The sequence below is a fragment of the Macaca thibetana genome, chromosome 10 (genome assembly GCF_024542745.1).
Source record: "Macaca thibetana thibetana isolate TM-01 chromosome 10, ASM2454274v1, whole genome shotgun sequence".
In the NCBI taxonomy this organism is placed as follows: domain Eukaryota; kingdom Metazoa; phylum Chordata; class Mammalia; order Primates; family Cercopithecidae; genus Macaca; species Macaca thibetana.
This window is the reverse complement of record NC_065587.1, coordinates 77,466,731-77,481,211: the sequence shown is the minus strand read 5'-3', so window position 1 is coordinate 77,481,211 and position 14,481 is coordinate 77,466,731. Positions and strand designations below refer to the sequence as shown.

Genomic DNA, 14,481 nt, shown 5'->3' with positions numbered 1-14,481 from the left:
TTTCCACTGAAAAAAGAAGCTGGATTTGATATGATTTGTTTTTTTTTTGTTTTGCTTTTTGTTTTTTGATATTGAGTTTCCTCTGTCACCCAGTCTGGGGTGCAGTGGCACGATCTCGGCTCACTGCAACCTCCACCTCCCAGGTTCAAGCAATTCTTCTACCTCAGCCTCCAGAGTAGCTGGGATTACAGGTGCACACAACCATGCCTGACTAATTTTTGTGTTGTTTTTAATAGAGTCAGGGTTTTACCATGTTGGCCAGGCTGGTCTCAAACTCCTGATCTCAAGTGATCCTGCTGTCTTAGCCTACCAAAGTGCTGGGATTACAGATGTGAGCCACCATGGCTGGCCATTAAAACTATCTTTAAAGACCCAAAGAACTACAAGAACTTAATGATCAGGGTCAAACTGAAGGGGGCATTGAACCTAGACAGGTAATAAGCAAGGAAGCTGCTTTCACCCTGATAGGCTTTTGCTCATGATGGAAATTTTGAGTTCACCCTTTGATAGCCTTGAAGGCTGAGGAGCCTACACTCAAGAGCTGAGGCTTTCCCAGGGTGAGGAATCTCACAGGAAAGCTTTCCTGCAACAAGCTAAGACATACAGATTATAGATTTGAAAATAAACCAAACAGAACATTTGGAAATAAAATACAAAACCTGAAATTAAACACTCAGAGGATGTACAGAATAGCAGTTTAAACAAAAAATTGATGCATTACAAAAAGGGTCAGAAAAAAAGTTGCCCACAGAACAGTATGGAAAGATAAAGGATGGAAAACACTAAAAACAATTCATTGACAGAGGAGATGGAGTAAAAAGGTTTATTTTATTTTATATGCAAATATATATATATATGGAATCTTAGAAGCAAAGAAAAAAAATGACAGAAGCCATATTTACTTTCATGATAGTTTAGAGTTTTTGCAGAACTGAGGACAGGGATCCATCTAGCCACCTCAAACACATATTTAGATACATTATAGAAAAACTGCCCAAAATATAAGAAAAAAATCCTAAATGCTATTGGTGGGGGTGGGGAGGAATACAAATTATCATCAAAAGAACTGTATTAAGACTAACAATTAACTTCTCAACAACAGCAATAGATGCTAGAGGGCAGTGGAATTTTATCTTCAGTGTGCTAAAGGAAAATAACCACCAACACAAAATTTTATATCCAGTGAACATATCATTCCAGAATGGAGGAAATGTGGATTCTCATCTATTAATACATTAAACAAATAAAGACATTTTTGCACAAAAACAAAAATAAAAACTCCAAAGAGTTTTCCACCAGTAGACCGCATGAAAGGAACTTCTAGAGGAAGTACAAGATGATGATCCCAAATGGGCAGAGGATACAAGAAAAAACGTTTCACAAAGAATATGTGAATATGTAGACATATCTAAATGAACCATGATGATAACATAGAATAATAATGCCTTATGTGTTTAAAAGTCTATTGGATTAAATTTCAAAAAAGAAATTGACGAAGCCAGTGAGATTAAAATTGTTCCAATGCCCTGGCATTGCCCAGAAGGAGAGTAAACATGTCTAAGTTTTATACTCAAGAAAATAAGGCATAACTACGTTTGTTTCCTAAAAAGGCAATTCTTTATATTGACAAAAATGAAAAAGAATTTTCTTCTACAGAACAAACAAAAACAAACCACTGTGTGGTTAATTGAGAGTTGACAACGAGCAGGAACATTGTCTATATAGGCAGTGTTCCCCGCTATAGGCAGCCAGTTCCCACTCTGCGGTTTGGCTTCTGGGAGAAGATCCAATAGGTGCTGGCAAGGAAGAATCCATTTCCCCGTCAAGCCGCAAAAGATTAGAGGAGACACAAATACATTACTTTAAAAAATGTTTTATTTGAAATCCCTAAGTTTGCCTTTTCTCTCCCGAACACAAGAGATATCAGCCACATTTAAGGTTCTGTCTCAGAGCCCAGCGGTAGGTCTAACAAGACTAACTTCAAGCAGAGTGATGAGTCACTCACCCTGTTACAAAGATGTCAGAGGAGAAATAAGGAAAATCAGTCTATATTCCCTTGTTGGAGGGAAAAAAAAAAAAAAAAGAGCCAGTAGCTACATGATGAAATATTCTTTGGGAATAAATTAAAATGCCCTAAAGCTTCCCGGAATTCTCTCTTGATGATGAGCTAAATTAAAACAGAAAACCTGTGTTCTAAGAAGCATCAAAGACAAATTAAACATCAGAGAAAAAGTAAATTACACATTTATTGACTGTTTTATGAGGTTATGGAGACAGTTCATTAAAAATTCCCCTCAAAAGATGATTCTTCTTATAAAGAGTCAGGAGCTGCAAATGATCAATAAACACTGGCATATTCACAACAGACTCAGGGCAACTTGTGATCAACCGTGTTTTCTTTTCTCTTTCTTTCTTTTTTTTTTTTTTTTTTTTTTGAGACCGGGTGGTCCCACTCAGTTGCCCGGGCTGGAATGCAGTGGCATGATCTCGGCTTACTACAACCTCCACCTCCCGGGTTCAAGTGATTCTCCTGCCTCAGCCTCCCAAGTAGCCGGGACTACTGGCGCCCACCACCATGCCTGGCTAATTTTTGTATTTTGGTAGAGACTGAGTTTCCCATGTTGGCCAGGCTGGTCTTGAACTCTTGACCTCAAGTGATCCGCCCACCTCAGCCTCCCAAAGTGTTGAGATTTCAGGCATGAGGCACCACGCCCGGCCAACTGTGCTTTCATATGTTAAAATGAATATCTTTGAAGTGTTCAGGAAAAAGGTAGAAGGTCATTTTCATAATGGATCAATTCAGGGTTGAGCAGGACCACAAAAGGTATGGATTCTCTCTGCACTGGCAGTTGGGTTCTTGAGTTGTTCCTAACATTGCTTGTACACATAAACACTTTCCTATTGACTTTGGCAAACCCAGGTATGGAAATCCCAAGGAAACCAATTATTTCCCCGAGTCAGAAGACTGGCCAGTGTTTACTGTATCCATCTTGAAAATTCTACCACTATGGATTTCAAAAAAAGGCACACCTCAAACAAAACTGAAACCCACATACACTCAGGGACTGAATCAAGTATCTCATTGCTAGAAAACATGCAGTTGAATGTTTCTCCAGAATTCAGAACTGTCCTGGAAAGGAGCTAAGTATTCCCTTCTAAGAGTGTCTATTGTTGTTTATAACATAATAAGTTTCCATGGGACTTATGTACAGCAATGTACATCACTTTATGTCAAATCGAGGCCAAAATATTTTATTGTACAAATTGCCTGAAGGGACCACCTATTTCCATTTTCCCCAATGCCCTCAAAATTACCTACAAAAGGAATAAACTAATTGAATCTCTTTTTTCATAGGGGAAAAATGAACTTTCCATATGAAAAGAGCTTGGTGCATGTCACACAGTGGAACAATCTAAAATAAACTTTTCACATGTGACTGGCCACATTTGGTCCCCCAACAAATAGCGACCAGAAAGCCTGAAGGTCCTGGGTCACATGCAGAACTGAAACAAATTTTTAGCCTGATTTTGATTGAGGCATATTCTCGTATGACTGCTGTTGCAGGATGGTAAAAATGTTGGGAACTCTAGATGACATGCACATTGTTCAGTAAACCGCTAGCAAAGTCACACTTTGAATGAGGTTTCACATGTAGTTTGCTCTAAATTGAGCCAGAATAACTACTTCTTTGCTACTGAAAAACTGTTAACTTTGAGCCATTGGCTTTTCAAATTTCTTTCGCTGAGAGATTTACAAAATATCTGTTTGTTACTTTCAAAAGAGTTGTTTGTTTACCAATGGCTTAGAAAATTACACCAATATGATTGGGGTTGATCAAGGTTCAGAATACCTCAAAATAGTAATATCCCAGAGTAAACAGCAATGTAAACAAGAGCTTCCTCCCTGTTAAGAACAAGATTGGGAACACGAAACACATTATTACATTAGTTAGAATAAGTGGATGAAGAGAAAGTAAATTATTATATACAACAACATGGTGAAAGAAATGGAAGAACAGGAAGAAATACGATGTCATGTAGCCTATACAGACTTTTGGTGCCAGCAAAAACTTAGCTATGATCAGTTTCTAGTTAAAAAGCTTCATCCCATCTGTAAATTTTCCTCTGTAACCTACGGCAAAGTTTGGCATGCTTTCTTCTTCATAAGAAAGTTACAATTGCCTGTAATATTATCTGCCGCAATGTCGGCTCACGTTCCTCATCCAAAACCCAGTAATGGAACCGTTCATAAAGTTCTAGAGGTCACGAAATCACTCTGTCTTCTTATCTGACTGAATGGAACTGACTCCGTGGACTTGTTTTAGAGATACTCTTGATCAGTTTCATTTCCTTGGGTTGTTCCTTGCTTTGTTTCTGCTTTTACTAATTTCCCTCATGTCTATGTGAAGATTCAAAGCCTGTTTCAGTACTAGACGTGGAGAGGGATTATTTCAAAGACAGTGTTACTGTAGTTTTGATCCATGCCCCACAGTTACAGAAGCATCAGTGACTGCTACCCTGGCCTGGCCTCTCCTCACCACCCATTTATTAATATCTACTTTGCTGTCCTGTGCTTTGGTCTTTCTTCACGTGCCTCACACTTGATTTTGTTGTTTTACTCTACGTCTATTACTGCTCCTCTTACCAGTGTCATCTCCCTTTTTAACCACCATGCCCCACAATGTTAACAGTCATGACTTATTATTTTATTAATAAAATCACAGCTCTAAGGCACAACATTTTCAAGCCATGCAGAAAAACCCTCAAGAAATGCTTTAGTTTGACGTGGAACCAACAATCTTCAAGGGCAACCTTCAAATCCAGACACAAAAAGATGGTCATAGAGCAACCTCATGGAAGAAAAGCACAGAGGAATTCATCATGGTACCTATTTACAATAAAAAATGCAGACAATAGAACTACTAAAAATTCACAGAAACACTTCAGATCTCTTTCCAAGGGGCCAAAACGAAAGAAATTAAAAATTGTTAGAAACGTGGCTGTAACATACCCTCTATGTTACATATCTACCCAATTGCTGTTTCCCCTCTATTTCTTTGATGATATAATATCAATTTTGTTCAGGTACCTGATGACCATGGAATTGAGAAACTGAACTCTCTCTAGCCTTGTGAGTGAATCTTAATTACTCTAAGCCAATCATGAAAGTGATACCCTATTGCCCATGATTGGTTTAAGAATGGGAATATGAGGCCATTGTAGCCAATGAGGAAACACCAGCTAGGGAGGATGTAGGAAGGCTTTTCTCAGTCCTAGAAAGGGTTACAAAATGAAGACATTTTCCATTTGCCGCACGGCCTTTGAGTGGTTTTATGTAAGGTTATGATGTGTGGAGCTAGGGCAGCCGTCTCATGACTGAGTTCACGGCCTGCAGCTAGAAGGTGACAACAGTAGAAATTCAAAAAATACCTGGAGATGAAATTGTTAAGCCACTAAATTAATCATTGTTACAACTGTGGTACCTCTGAATTTCCAGTACTGTGGCTTACTAAATCCTATAGCTGTTGAAGCCAGTTTTAATTGGGCTTATTATAAAATTGCAGCTGAATGAACCCTGACTGCTGATAAAATGGCCAAAAGTTATTAGTTCTTTTCATGACCAGTTATATCCAGGGAAGAAGTTGAAGGGTGCTTCCACATTTATTGAGGTTGATTTTAATCATGATGACCTAGAGCAGTAACATGAAAATCTTTATATGGGTTATTGATACTGAGAGTTATATAATTTAAACACATTAATGATTTTACATTCACATTTTATCTGTAAGTAAAATAGTTAACATTGTTGAACTGAAACACACACATGAAAAAAAAAAAGCAAAATGAAACTCTGAAAAGAATCATATTCCCTAAGATAAATTTTTTTGAAATACAAAAACTAGCTGAGCCATCAAACACAAGCAAATTCTATTATGTCAATGTACAAAGTAATGACAAATTTAAATCCAGACAGCATAGATTAGAAATGTATGTATCTGAATATATCACCTGGGACTGATTATTGTAAAGGTGTTTCTGAAATTTCAGTCAAACTGGATCTTTTGCTCTAAATAATTTGAGCATTTTAAAAAGATCAATCCTGATTGGAAAGTATAGCAATTTCTGAAATTATGTTAAAATTTATTCCACTTTATTAGTGCATAATCAACCTGAGAGGGTGGCTGAGAAGATCTACATTATATGTTTATAGGAGAAACATAAGAATTAGCACCATATCTAAGTAATTATTAATTCTTGCTTGAGAATCTATATTGTCAACCCTAAAAACTTAGAAATTAAAAATATTAAATAAATGTCTTATATAATAAATATGAAAGCATAAGAGCACAAAGAACTATGAAAATGTATTCAGAATGATCCACAAGAAATCTATAAGAAGTAAATTTGTGAATGAAACATACAATTAAATAAAACCCTAACGTTTTTTAACTTTGAGGACTCAAGAAATACTTGTGTGGAATGGTAATACTTTTTAGAGTAGATATTTTAAATTGAAAATAGAAGGGCAGGAAAATTGAAAAACACAATTTCCATAAACAGAAAACTATTCGGTGACGAATCAAAATGGAAGGAATGTTCTAAAACTGAGATTCCATTTGCTAACCTCAAAGTATTTGATCTACAGATATTCAATTCATTCAAAGTTAATATTCATAAGACAATTAATTGTAACCAAACAATGAACATAAGATAATTTTAAAGTAGAGCCCCAATCAACTGTTACTATGGGAAACAAAAGATTTGCTTTTCTCTGATTTACGAGACTATTTTGCTGTAGAAAAACCTAAGTGATTTTGGTGCAGGGCGTCCTCTGCTGGACAGAGGGTGCCATTACAACATTACATCAGCTATTTAGAACTCAAGTTTACTTAGTAGTAACCAAACTGAAGGTTTGGATAGTTTCTGATTCTCCAGGAGAAAGGGACTATAAAAATACCTTTATCTGAGCCATACCCCTGATTAGTTAAAGCCAAATCTCTGGGGCTGGGTTCTGTACATTTGCAGTTTTTAAAAGCTCACCAGCTGATGATAAATGCTTACCCGATATTGCTATATTTTTACCTTCATTGAGAAAGATACATGAGTTTCATATGCAAGAACTGATCTGATACTGTGTACAAGGTACTTACGTAAACCAGGAAGGTTTTATTCTTACTAAATGGAAATCAAATAAAATAATTGTGCATTTTAATTCAGTTCCGTTTACCTTGGGCTTTTCATCCAGGATCTGCTGACGTATTTCCTTGTGTTTCTCTACGAGTTTTTCTTGCCGTTTACTTTGCGCCTCTTCTAGCTATAAGAAAAGTTACAAGAAACATTATTTTCATCTAAACGTTTAAAAGTGTCCATTTTCAGAAAATACTGAAAGCTTTTCAGATCTATGGCTTGCATTTGATTATTTGATCTCCTGATCAAGAACTACACTTACAAGTATAGTAGACTGTAGTAAGTGTTGAAGCTGGGTCATAGGAACATAGGGTGGGAGGTGGTGATCAATGGACTGTACTGTTCTTACCTTTTTATAAATATGTAAACATTTCTATGACATTAATTGGAAAAAAAAAAAAAAAAAGGACAGCCCTTCAAGGTTGCCATCATCTCTATCATTGATGACAATTACAGGTTCTTTTGGGAAAACTCTCATTTACAATATGTTTCTGGGCTCTTGACTTTGGAAATGACTCGACTGTCTATTTTTAGATGAATCCTTTTACATAGCTGTTTGCAATTCAACTTGCAGAAATGTTGATTAAGGAGTGCCCACCCTGTGAAACAGCTCTGCTAGGTGCTAGTGATAAAAAGATATTACAAGGCATGACATTTCCTTCCAGAAGCTCACAGTGAGCTCACCAAATGTTCACACATGGTTTGCAAAGGAGAGAGTGTGATGAGCCCACATACCCTCTTGATGTACTGCACCACTTCCTGGATATATGACCGGATCATCTCTGTCTTCTCCCTTAAAGCAAATGATGAATACACATCATTATACCAACTCACCGAAAATTGACAAACAGGAATCTCAGACTTCTAAATGACAGGTTACAGAACTCTCAACATTATTTTCTTTTTTCTGATTTATTTATTTGAGACAAGGTTTCGCTCTGTTGCCCAGGGTAGAGTGCAGTGGCACCATCATGGCTCACTGAAGCCTTGACCTACAGGGCTGAAGCCATCCTCCGGCCTCAGCCTTCTGAGTAGCTGGGAATACAGGTGTGCACCACCACACACAGCTAATTTTAAATTTTTTTTTGTAGAGACAGTCTCTCCGTGTTGCCCAGGCCCCTCTTGAACTCCTGGCCTCAAGCAATCCTCCCACCTAGGCCTTTCAAAGTGCTGAGATGACAAATGTGAGCCACAGCAACATTCTTATTACTGCTACAAGAAAGGTATAATTTGCCAGCCTCTGGACAAGTCAGGTTCCTCCCAAGGCACAGGCTCTGTTTTCACTAAATGCCAGGAAGGTTATGGGTAGGAAGTGAGGATTTAGCCTTTCCCTGAGGGAAGCTCTTTGTTTACTCTTTATCTAAAAGGTCCTGGGTGTGCCTCACTCCTTTATGGAACTACTCTTTGTTTGAGCCTTCCCTGTTAAAAACCTTACCAAAAGAACCTTTTGTAAGGCTGACTAGAGGAGAAATTTCATGGAGGAGTCTTTGACTGGTTAAGAACCTGTGACTCCGATGTACAGAATAAAATAATTCCCAGGTGAACTGTTGGGGAGAGGGGACACTTTTGACTTACTCTTCCATCTGACTTTTGTCTTTAGATTTAGCTTCTGTTATCTTCTCCTGCCTCTTTTTATCCATTTTCTTCTTTAATTCTTTCTTTTCTCTGAAGTCACAATGGAAGTAAAAGGGAAAAAAGAGGTCAATCAGATGGGAATTTGTGTTGAATAAATGTAGATGCACATGTCAATTGTAATGGGAATGAAGGCTTACTTCTCACAGATTTCTTTGAGCTTCTTTAACTGATTGTTCTGACACTCTTCTGCGACATCCGTCAACTTTTGAATAAGCTGGAAAAAGAAAATGTCAGTTTGCTATTTCAAATGATCGCAAACAGAGCTTCCTTCCCACCTCCCTCAAACAACAGAATCTATAGTTAGAAAATCTGTGATGGATGTTTCACAATAGTTAAAGTTGCCAGACATCTAACATTGGCAATGAGGACAATTTAGAACCATCATATTATCTAGGCTTATGGGTTTTAATATAAAATTCTTCTTATTATCTATTTTTAATTAAACAGAATTCATTAGATTGTTGTGGCAGTTACAGAGCCCCGCTCAGTGCGAAGACAACCTACAGTGTGGGACCTGGGTCCAATCTCTACCCTATGACTTACTAAAAGTGAAATTTGGGGCAAGACCCTACATTTTCAGAACCTACATTTTCTCAGTTATAAATGGGATTATCCCTGCCTTTATGTTTTGGAGGTACTGTGAAGCTCAAAATAAAAATAAGTATGACACAAATGTAAGTTATAATCAACAGCGAGTTATAATTCTTGGCTCACAACTATCATTCATTGTTGAATTGCTTTGAGGATGACATGAGTTTTCCATCTTAGAAGCTGACATTTATGTTCTTGTGTGGGCAATTTCCAGTAGATATAAAGAACATCAGAAATTCTCTTTGTGCTATCATTGAACTGTCACTACCTCACCGTGAACACAAGTATTTATTGTAGTACATCTATTATCAAATCAAGCCCCAAGAGGGCATCAATTGTGTTTTTGTATCCTTGTTACTCTGCACAATTCACAATTCCTAATATTCACTTGATGCCCAATAGGTGTTTGTCAATTACGTAAAGGTAATTCTGCCTGCCAATCTTTTCCTTTTTTCCATGTGAGGAATCTGGAGAATCTTCTGCAAGGTTTTCAGGTGGCTCTAGCAACTGGACTCAACTCTTCTTACTGGAGCACCAAATAGATGGTGTGGACATCCTCTGAAAGGCCCCACTGCTTTTCCCATAGATGGAGATTCTCTTTCCCAAAAACATATAGGGCAAGCCAAGTTGACTAGTCTTGTATAAGTGGTAGCTGTAATAGTGACAAGACAAATCATAATACCACACATTTTTGAGACAGCCAAGTATAAGGTCCCTGGAAAAACTCCAATGGGCCGGCTCGCTGGGAGGAAGGCACTCTGGGGTGCAGCCACAGAAGTCCACTCCAATTGCAGCCTGGCCACTCCTCTTCCTGGGTGGAAGTTGGAATTCAATCTGCAAGGTGGGAAGCACACTAGCAGGGACTCCGGCCTTGCGGAGAGAACCTGTTTCCCTCTTTTCCTTTGAACACAATCAAACCCTGTCCTCCTTACTCTTCAAATTGTCTTTAAGCCTAACTTTTTGTGGCCATGTGACAAGGACCCCGTCTTTAGCTGACCTAAGGAGAGGGCCCTACAGCGCTTTCATTGATCATTTCTATATGTCAGGCACAGTTTTAAAAGATTCACATGTGGCTGAGCGCGGTGGCTTACACTTTAATCCCAGCACTTTGGGAGGCCGTGGCAGGCAGATCACTTGAGGTCAGGAGTTCAAGACTAGCCTGACCACCATGGTGAAACCCTGTCTTCACAAAAACTACAAAAAAATTAGCCGGGCATGGTGGCAGGCACCTGTAATCGCAGCTACTTGGGAGGCTGAGGCTGGAGAATCACTTGAACCCGGGAGGTAGAGTTTGCAGTGAGCCGAGATTGCACCATTGCACTCCAGCAACTCTGGGCACACTCTGGGCAACAAAAGCAAAACTCTGTCTCAAAAAAAAAAAAAAAAAAAAAAAAAAAGATTCACATGTATTTACTTAATCCTGAGAGTTGTCCTGTGTGGTTGGTGTTATTATTTTTGTTTTACATATGAACATGCTGACACACCTGGCTCAAGTTCTGGGCTCAGGACCCCAGAGCTGGTAAGTGGCTGAGCTGCTTAAAAACCCAGACAAATAAGGTTCCATGGCTTACAAGAGAATTATAATACGGAATTCACATTCATTTAAAATTATCATGAAATTTGATGCATTCATCTGTGAAGTGGATTAAATCTGAACAAATATTAACTAGGACTTGGGGCAGTAGAAAGCCTATTTGATCCTTCAAAAGGGATTGCCTAATTATGATTATCACAGTTAAAGAAATCATGAGGCATTACTTTGTAGTCATGCCATTTATCGAGCTGTAAAATTCCAGCATGCAAAGACTCTGGCCATTTCCTTGGGGTCTCCTGCAATGCCTCTATTTAGCTGAAGTGTCCTCTCACTAGCACCTTCCCTTCCCTAGAGGGCCTTTCTCCTCTTCCAATCACTTGAAGGAGTTACAGAGAGTTACCCAGGGATCACCTTCCTTGGCTGCAACATCAGAATCACTTGGGGGAACTTCTTAAAAATACAGATTCCAGGACCTATGGACTCCAAATGTCTAGGGACAGGGCCTGGGAATCAATATTCTCAAAATCTCCCGAGGTGATTTGGATGCTTTGTGCCAGACTTGAAGAGGGAGGTGTCTTGGTGGACCCTCCCTCATTCGACAAGCTGCTGCTAAGTCTCCCAGCAACTCTTTTGAATTATATTTCTGTTTCCAGGGTCTCATCGCTATCATTCACCTGACTGCAGAATATTTTCTTGATTATGCCAGCATCTGCTCACAGGTACTGTTTTCCTTCCACCTACTGCCCTCATCCTCACCAGCATCAGCATCCGGTCAATGATGAGACTAAGCTTGAGAACTCACAGACCTTCTACCCACTCAGTTCTGACTTTATGTTGGTTTGGTGTCAGGCTCCACACCATTGTCAGTGCTACACTCCCTCCAGGCTCCCCAGAAGTTCCCTCTCTGTTGCGTCCTCTTGCCTCCCTCTTGGCTCCCATCACACCCCCTGCATTTGCCCTTTACCGCTTCCAGAACTGGTTCCCACCTCCTGTGGTCCCAGAACACACACTTATCTAAAATATTCAATTTAGCCACAATGCAATGAATATTTATTAAGTACCTACTAAATAGCAGGCACTGTTTTAGACACTCTGAGCTGATGACCTGGCTTTCTAGATCTTGCTACTCAAAGGGTGGTCCACTTACCAGTGGCAAGAGCATCACCAGGGAGCACATTAGAAATGTAAGTTCTCAGGCCCTACTCCAGATCAACTAAGTCAGAATCTACATGTTCGACAAAATTCCTAGGAGACTTGAGTGCACATTAGAGTTTGAGAAGCATTGTCTAGGTGGTTGTGGAAGATGGAGACTGTCTAGGTGGTTGTGGAAGATGGAGACTATCGGGAAGAAACTATTTCAATTTCTCTCTGCCCCTTCCCTTTCTAAGCCAGCCTTAGGTGATTCTCCCCTTTGATTGCCCAGATAACTCTGGGTGTTGGCCCCCTAATTGGCTTTTCCTATAGGGCGTCATTTACTGACATGCCTTTTATATGTAAATACCTTATTATTGTTCCCACAAAGGGATGTCACCATTTCAACCTTCCATTCTTAATACATGTTTAGAATCCCAGGCTCTATACAAAATAGGCACTGAAAAACACGGTTGTGAATGAAATCTTTGAAGTTTCAAAACTACACTGGACCCAACCTCAGCGATAGTTATGAAAGCTCACATTCAAGCCACAGGCTGCCTTATTGGAAATACTTTTTAAATTACATAGGTTTGGTGTTTAACAAGCTAAATTTCATTCCTTTAGGAAAAAGCATCTTAATGTGAAATCCAGGTGTATTTTTTAAAATGAGGCTTTTGCATGCAATTAAATGAAAATGGTGCTTCCTTAGAATCCCAAAGAGTGTATGTTTTAAAAGGATATCTCTGTGTGTAATATGTAAAATATGGAAAGGTCCTACTGTGCTGAGTTTGCCTTCATCTCCCCCATAGTGCTTTACTACACAGCCCCACCTCTGCTCATCTCAGCCTTTTCTTTTTTTTTTTTTTTGAGACAGAGTATCGCTCTGTTGCCCAGGCTGCAGTACAGTGGTACAATCTTGGCTCACTGCAACCTCCACTTCCTGGGTTCAAGCGATTGTCGTGCCTTAGCCTTCTGAATAGCTCGGATTACAGGCGTGTGCCACCATACCCAGCTAATTTTTGTAATTTTAGTAGAGATGGGGTTTCACCATATTGCCCAGGCTGGTCTCGAACTCCTGACCTCACGTGATCTGCCCTTCTCAGTCTCCCAAAGTGCTGGGATTACAGGTGTGAGCCACCAAGCCCGACCTCAGCTATTTTTTAGAAGACCCTCACTCTTACTGAAATTCTGCCCATACAGCATTTACTATTTTTATTTAAATTTTTTCTACTGAAGCTCCAGGACATAGAATAATTAATATTATGATTTTGTTAATATTAAATAGCATGCCACTACTGTCCAGCTCACATTAAATTGGCAATGGGATTTTATACGTGCATCAATAATTTATCTCTCTTTTATGATGCAAAAAGAGGATTTGGGGTACATCTGTAGTTTTCTCTACCCAATACTAACTACTTCTCCAGGAAGAACGTCCTCTGCTTTCTGAGAATGGCCTCTCCCACATGCTTCCCTTGGGAGCTGCTGTATTTTTTAACCCCCATCTCTTGGCCAAGGTAATTGGTCCAGGGTAGACATCAATCCAAGTTGGGTCAGTTATACTCTGACTTCCGATTGCAGGCTTGGTCATCATAGGACCCAAACAAGGTTTTCCCCAAGATTTTTCCTACACATCAATGGAGAAATAAAACACTGAAGGGATCAGTGCCTGTATTTTCTATCAAGGGGAAGCCTATATGCCACTTTGGAAAAGAAAACACTAATATGCAGAGGAAAGCAGGGACAGAGTTTGGACAGTCCCATTTCTTATGTGATATACCCTGTGTACTTTTCTAGTATATACCCTTCTGGCCTAAGTTAGTCCAGCAAGGAATTCTGTGGCTTGCAATCACAAGAATAAGGACAAAATAAAAACAAACAAAAACAGAAATAAAACAACTCTGCTTAATCTCTAAACAAGATAAACTTCTGTGTTTTGGGCGCAGAGTTCTTACTGCATAAGATGTGAAAATAGTACCCAAAAGAGTGATTTTTCATATAATAATTGAAGTGCTTTTTGACTAACCTAAAAGCAAGGTATACCAACTTTTGGTGTATTTATCAGCAGGCTGGCTCTGCTCAAGGAGCCATTCAATCATTTATTAGTCACAAAACTCTGAAAGTAAACTGACTATTAAAGGTAGAGAAGAAGCGAAAATTCGCTTGGACTTTCTAGGAAATAAATTAAGAGGGTATGTGGTAAACTGAATGGTAGTAAACAACATTTAATTTTCACTTTTGGTATGATTTTTTTTTTTTTTCTGTCCCAAAGGAACAGACACATCTCAATTACTTTGCTGGTTTGCTTGCCATTCATGATAACTCTCCCAGCTCAATGTTCCAAGCCTTTTAAGGAGTTAAAAGAAAGGCCCTGGGGAATAAAACTTCACGCTTGTTCT

The 14,481-nt window shown here is 39.0% G+C and overlaps 1 protein-coding gene across 2 annotated transcripts in view; it reads right to left on the bottom strand.

Moving 5' to 3' along the window:
* Nucleotides 1-14,481, bottom strand: part of PLCB1 (phospholipase C beta 1) — a 741,541-nt gene that overhangs the window by 88,785 nt on the left and 638,275 nt on the right. For both annotated transcript variants that reach the window (XM_050807500.1, XM_050807501.1), the window contains exons 28-31: nucleotides 8,961-9,037; nucleotides 8,764-8,853; nucleotides 7,924-7,981; nucleotides 7,229-7,315 (exon numbers count right to left, since the gene is read on the bottom strand). In XM_050807500.1, coding sequence (XP_050663457.1) covers nucleotides 7,229-7,315; nucleotides 7,924-7,981; nucleotides 8,764-8,853; nucleotides 8,961-9,037 — 312 coding nt within the window. The remainder of the gene's footprint in view (nucleotides 1-7,228; nucleotides 7,316-7,923; nucleotides 7,982-8,763; nucleotides 8,854-8,960; nucleotides 9,038-14,481) is intronic.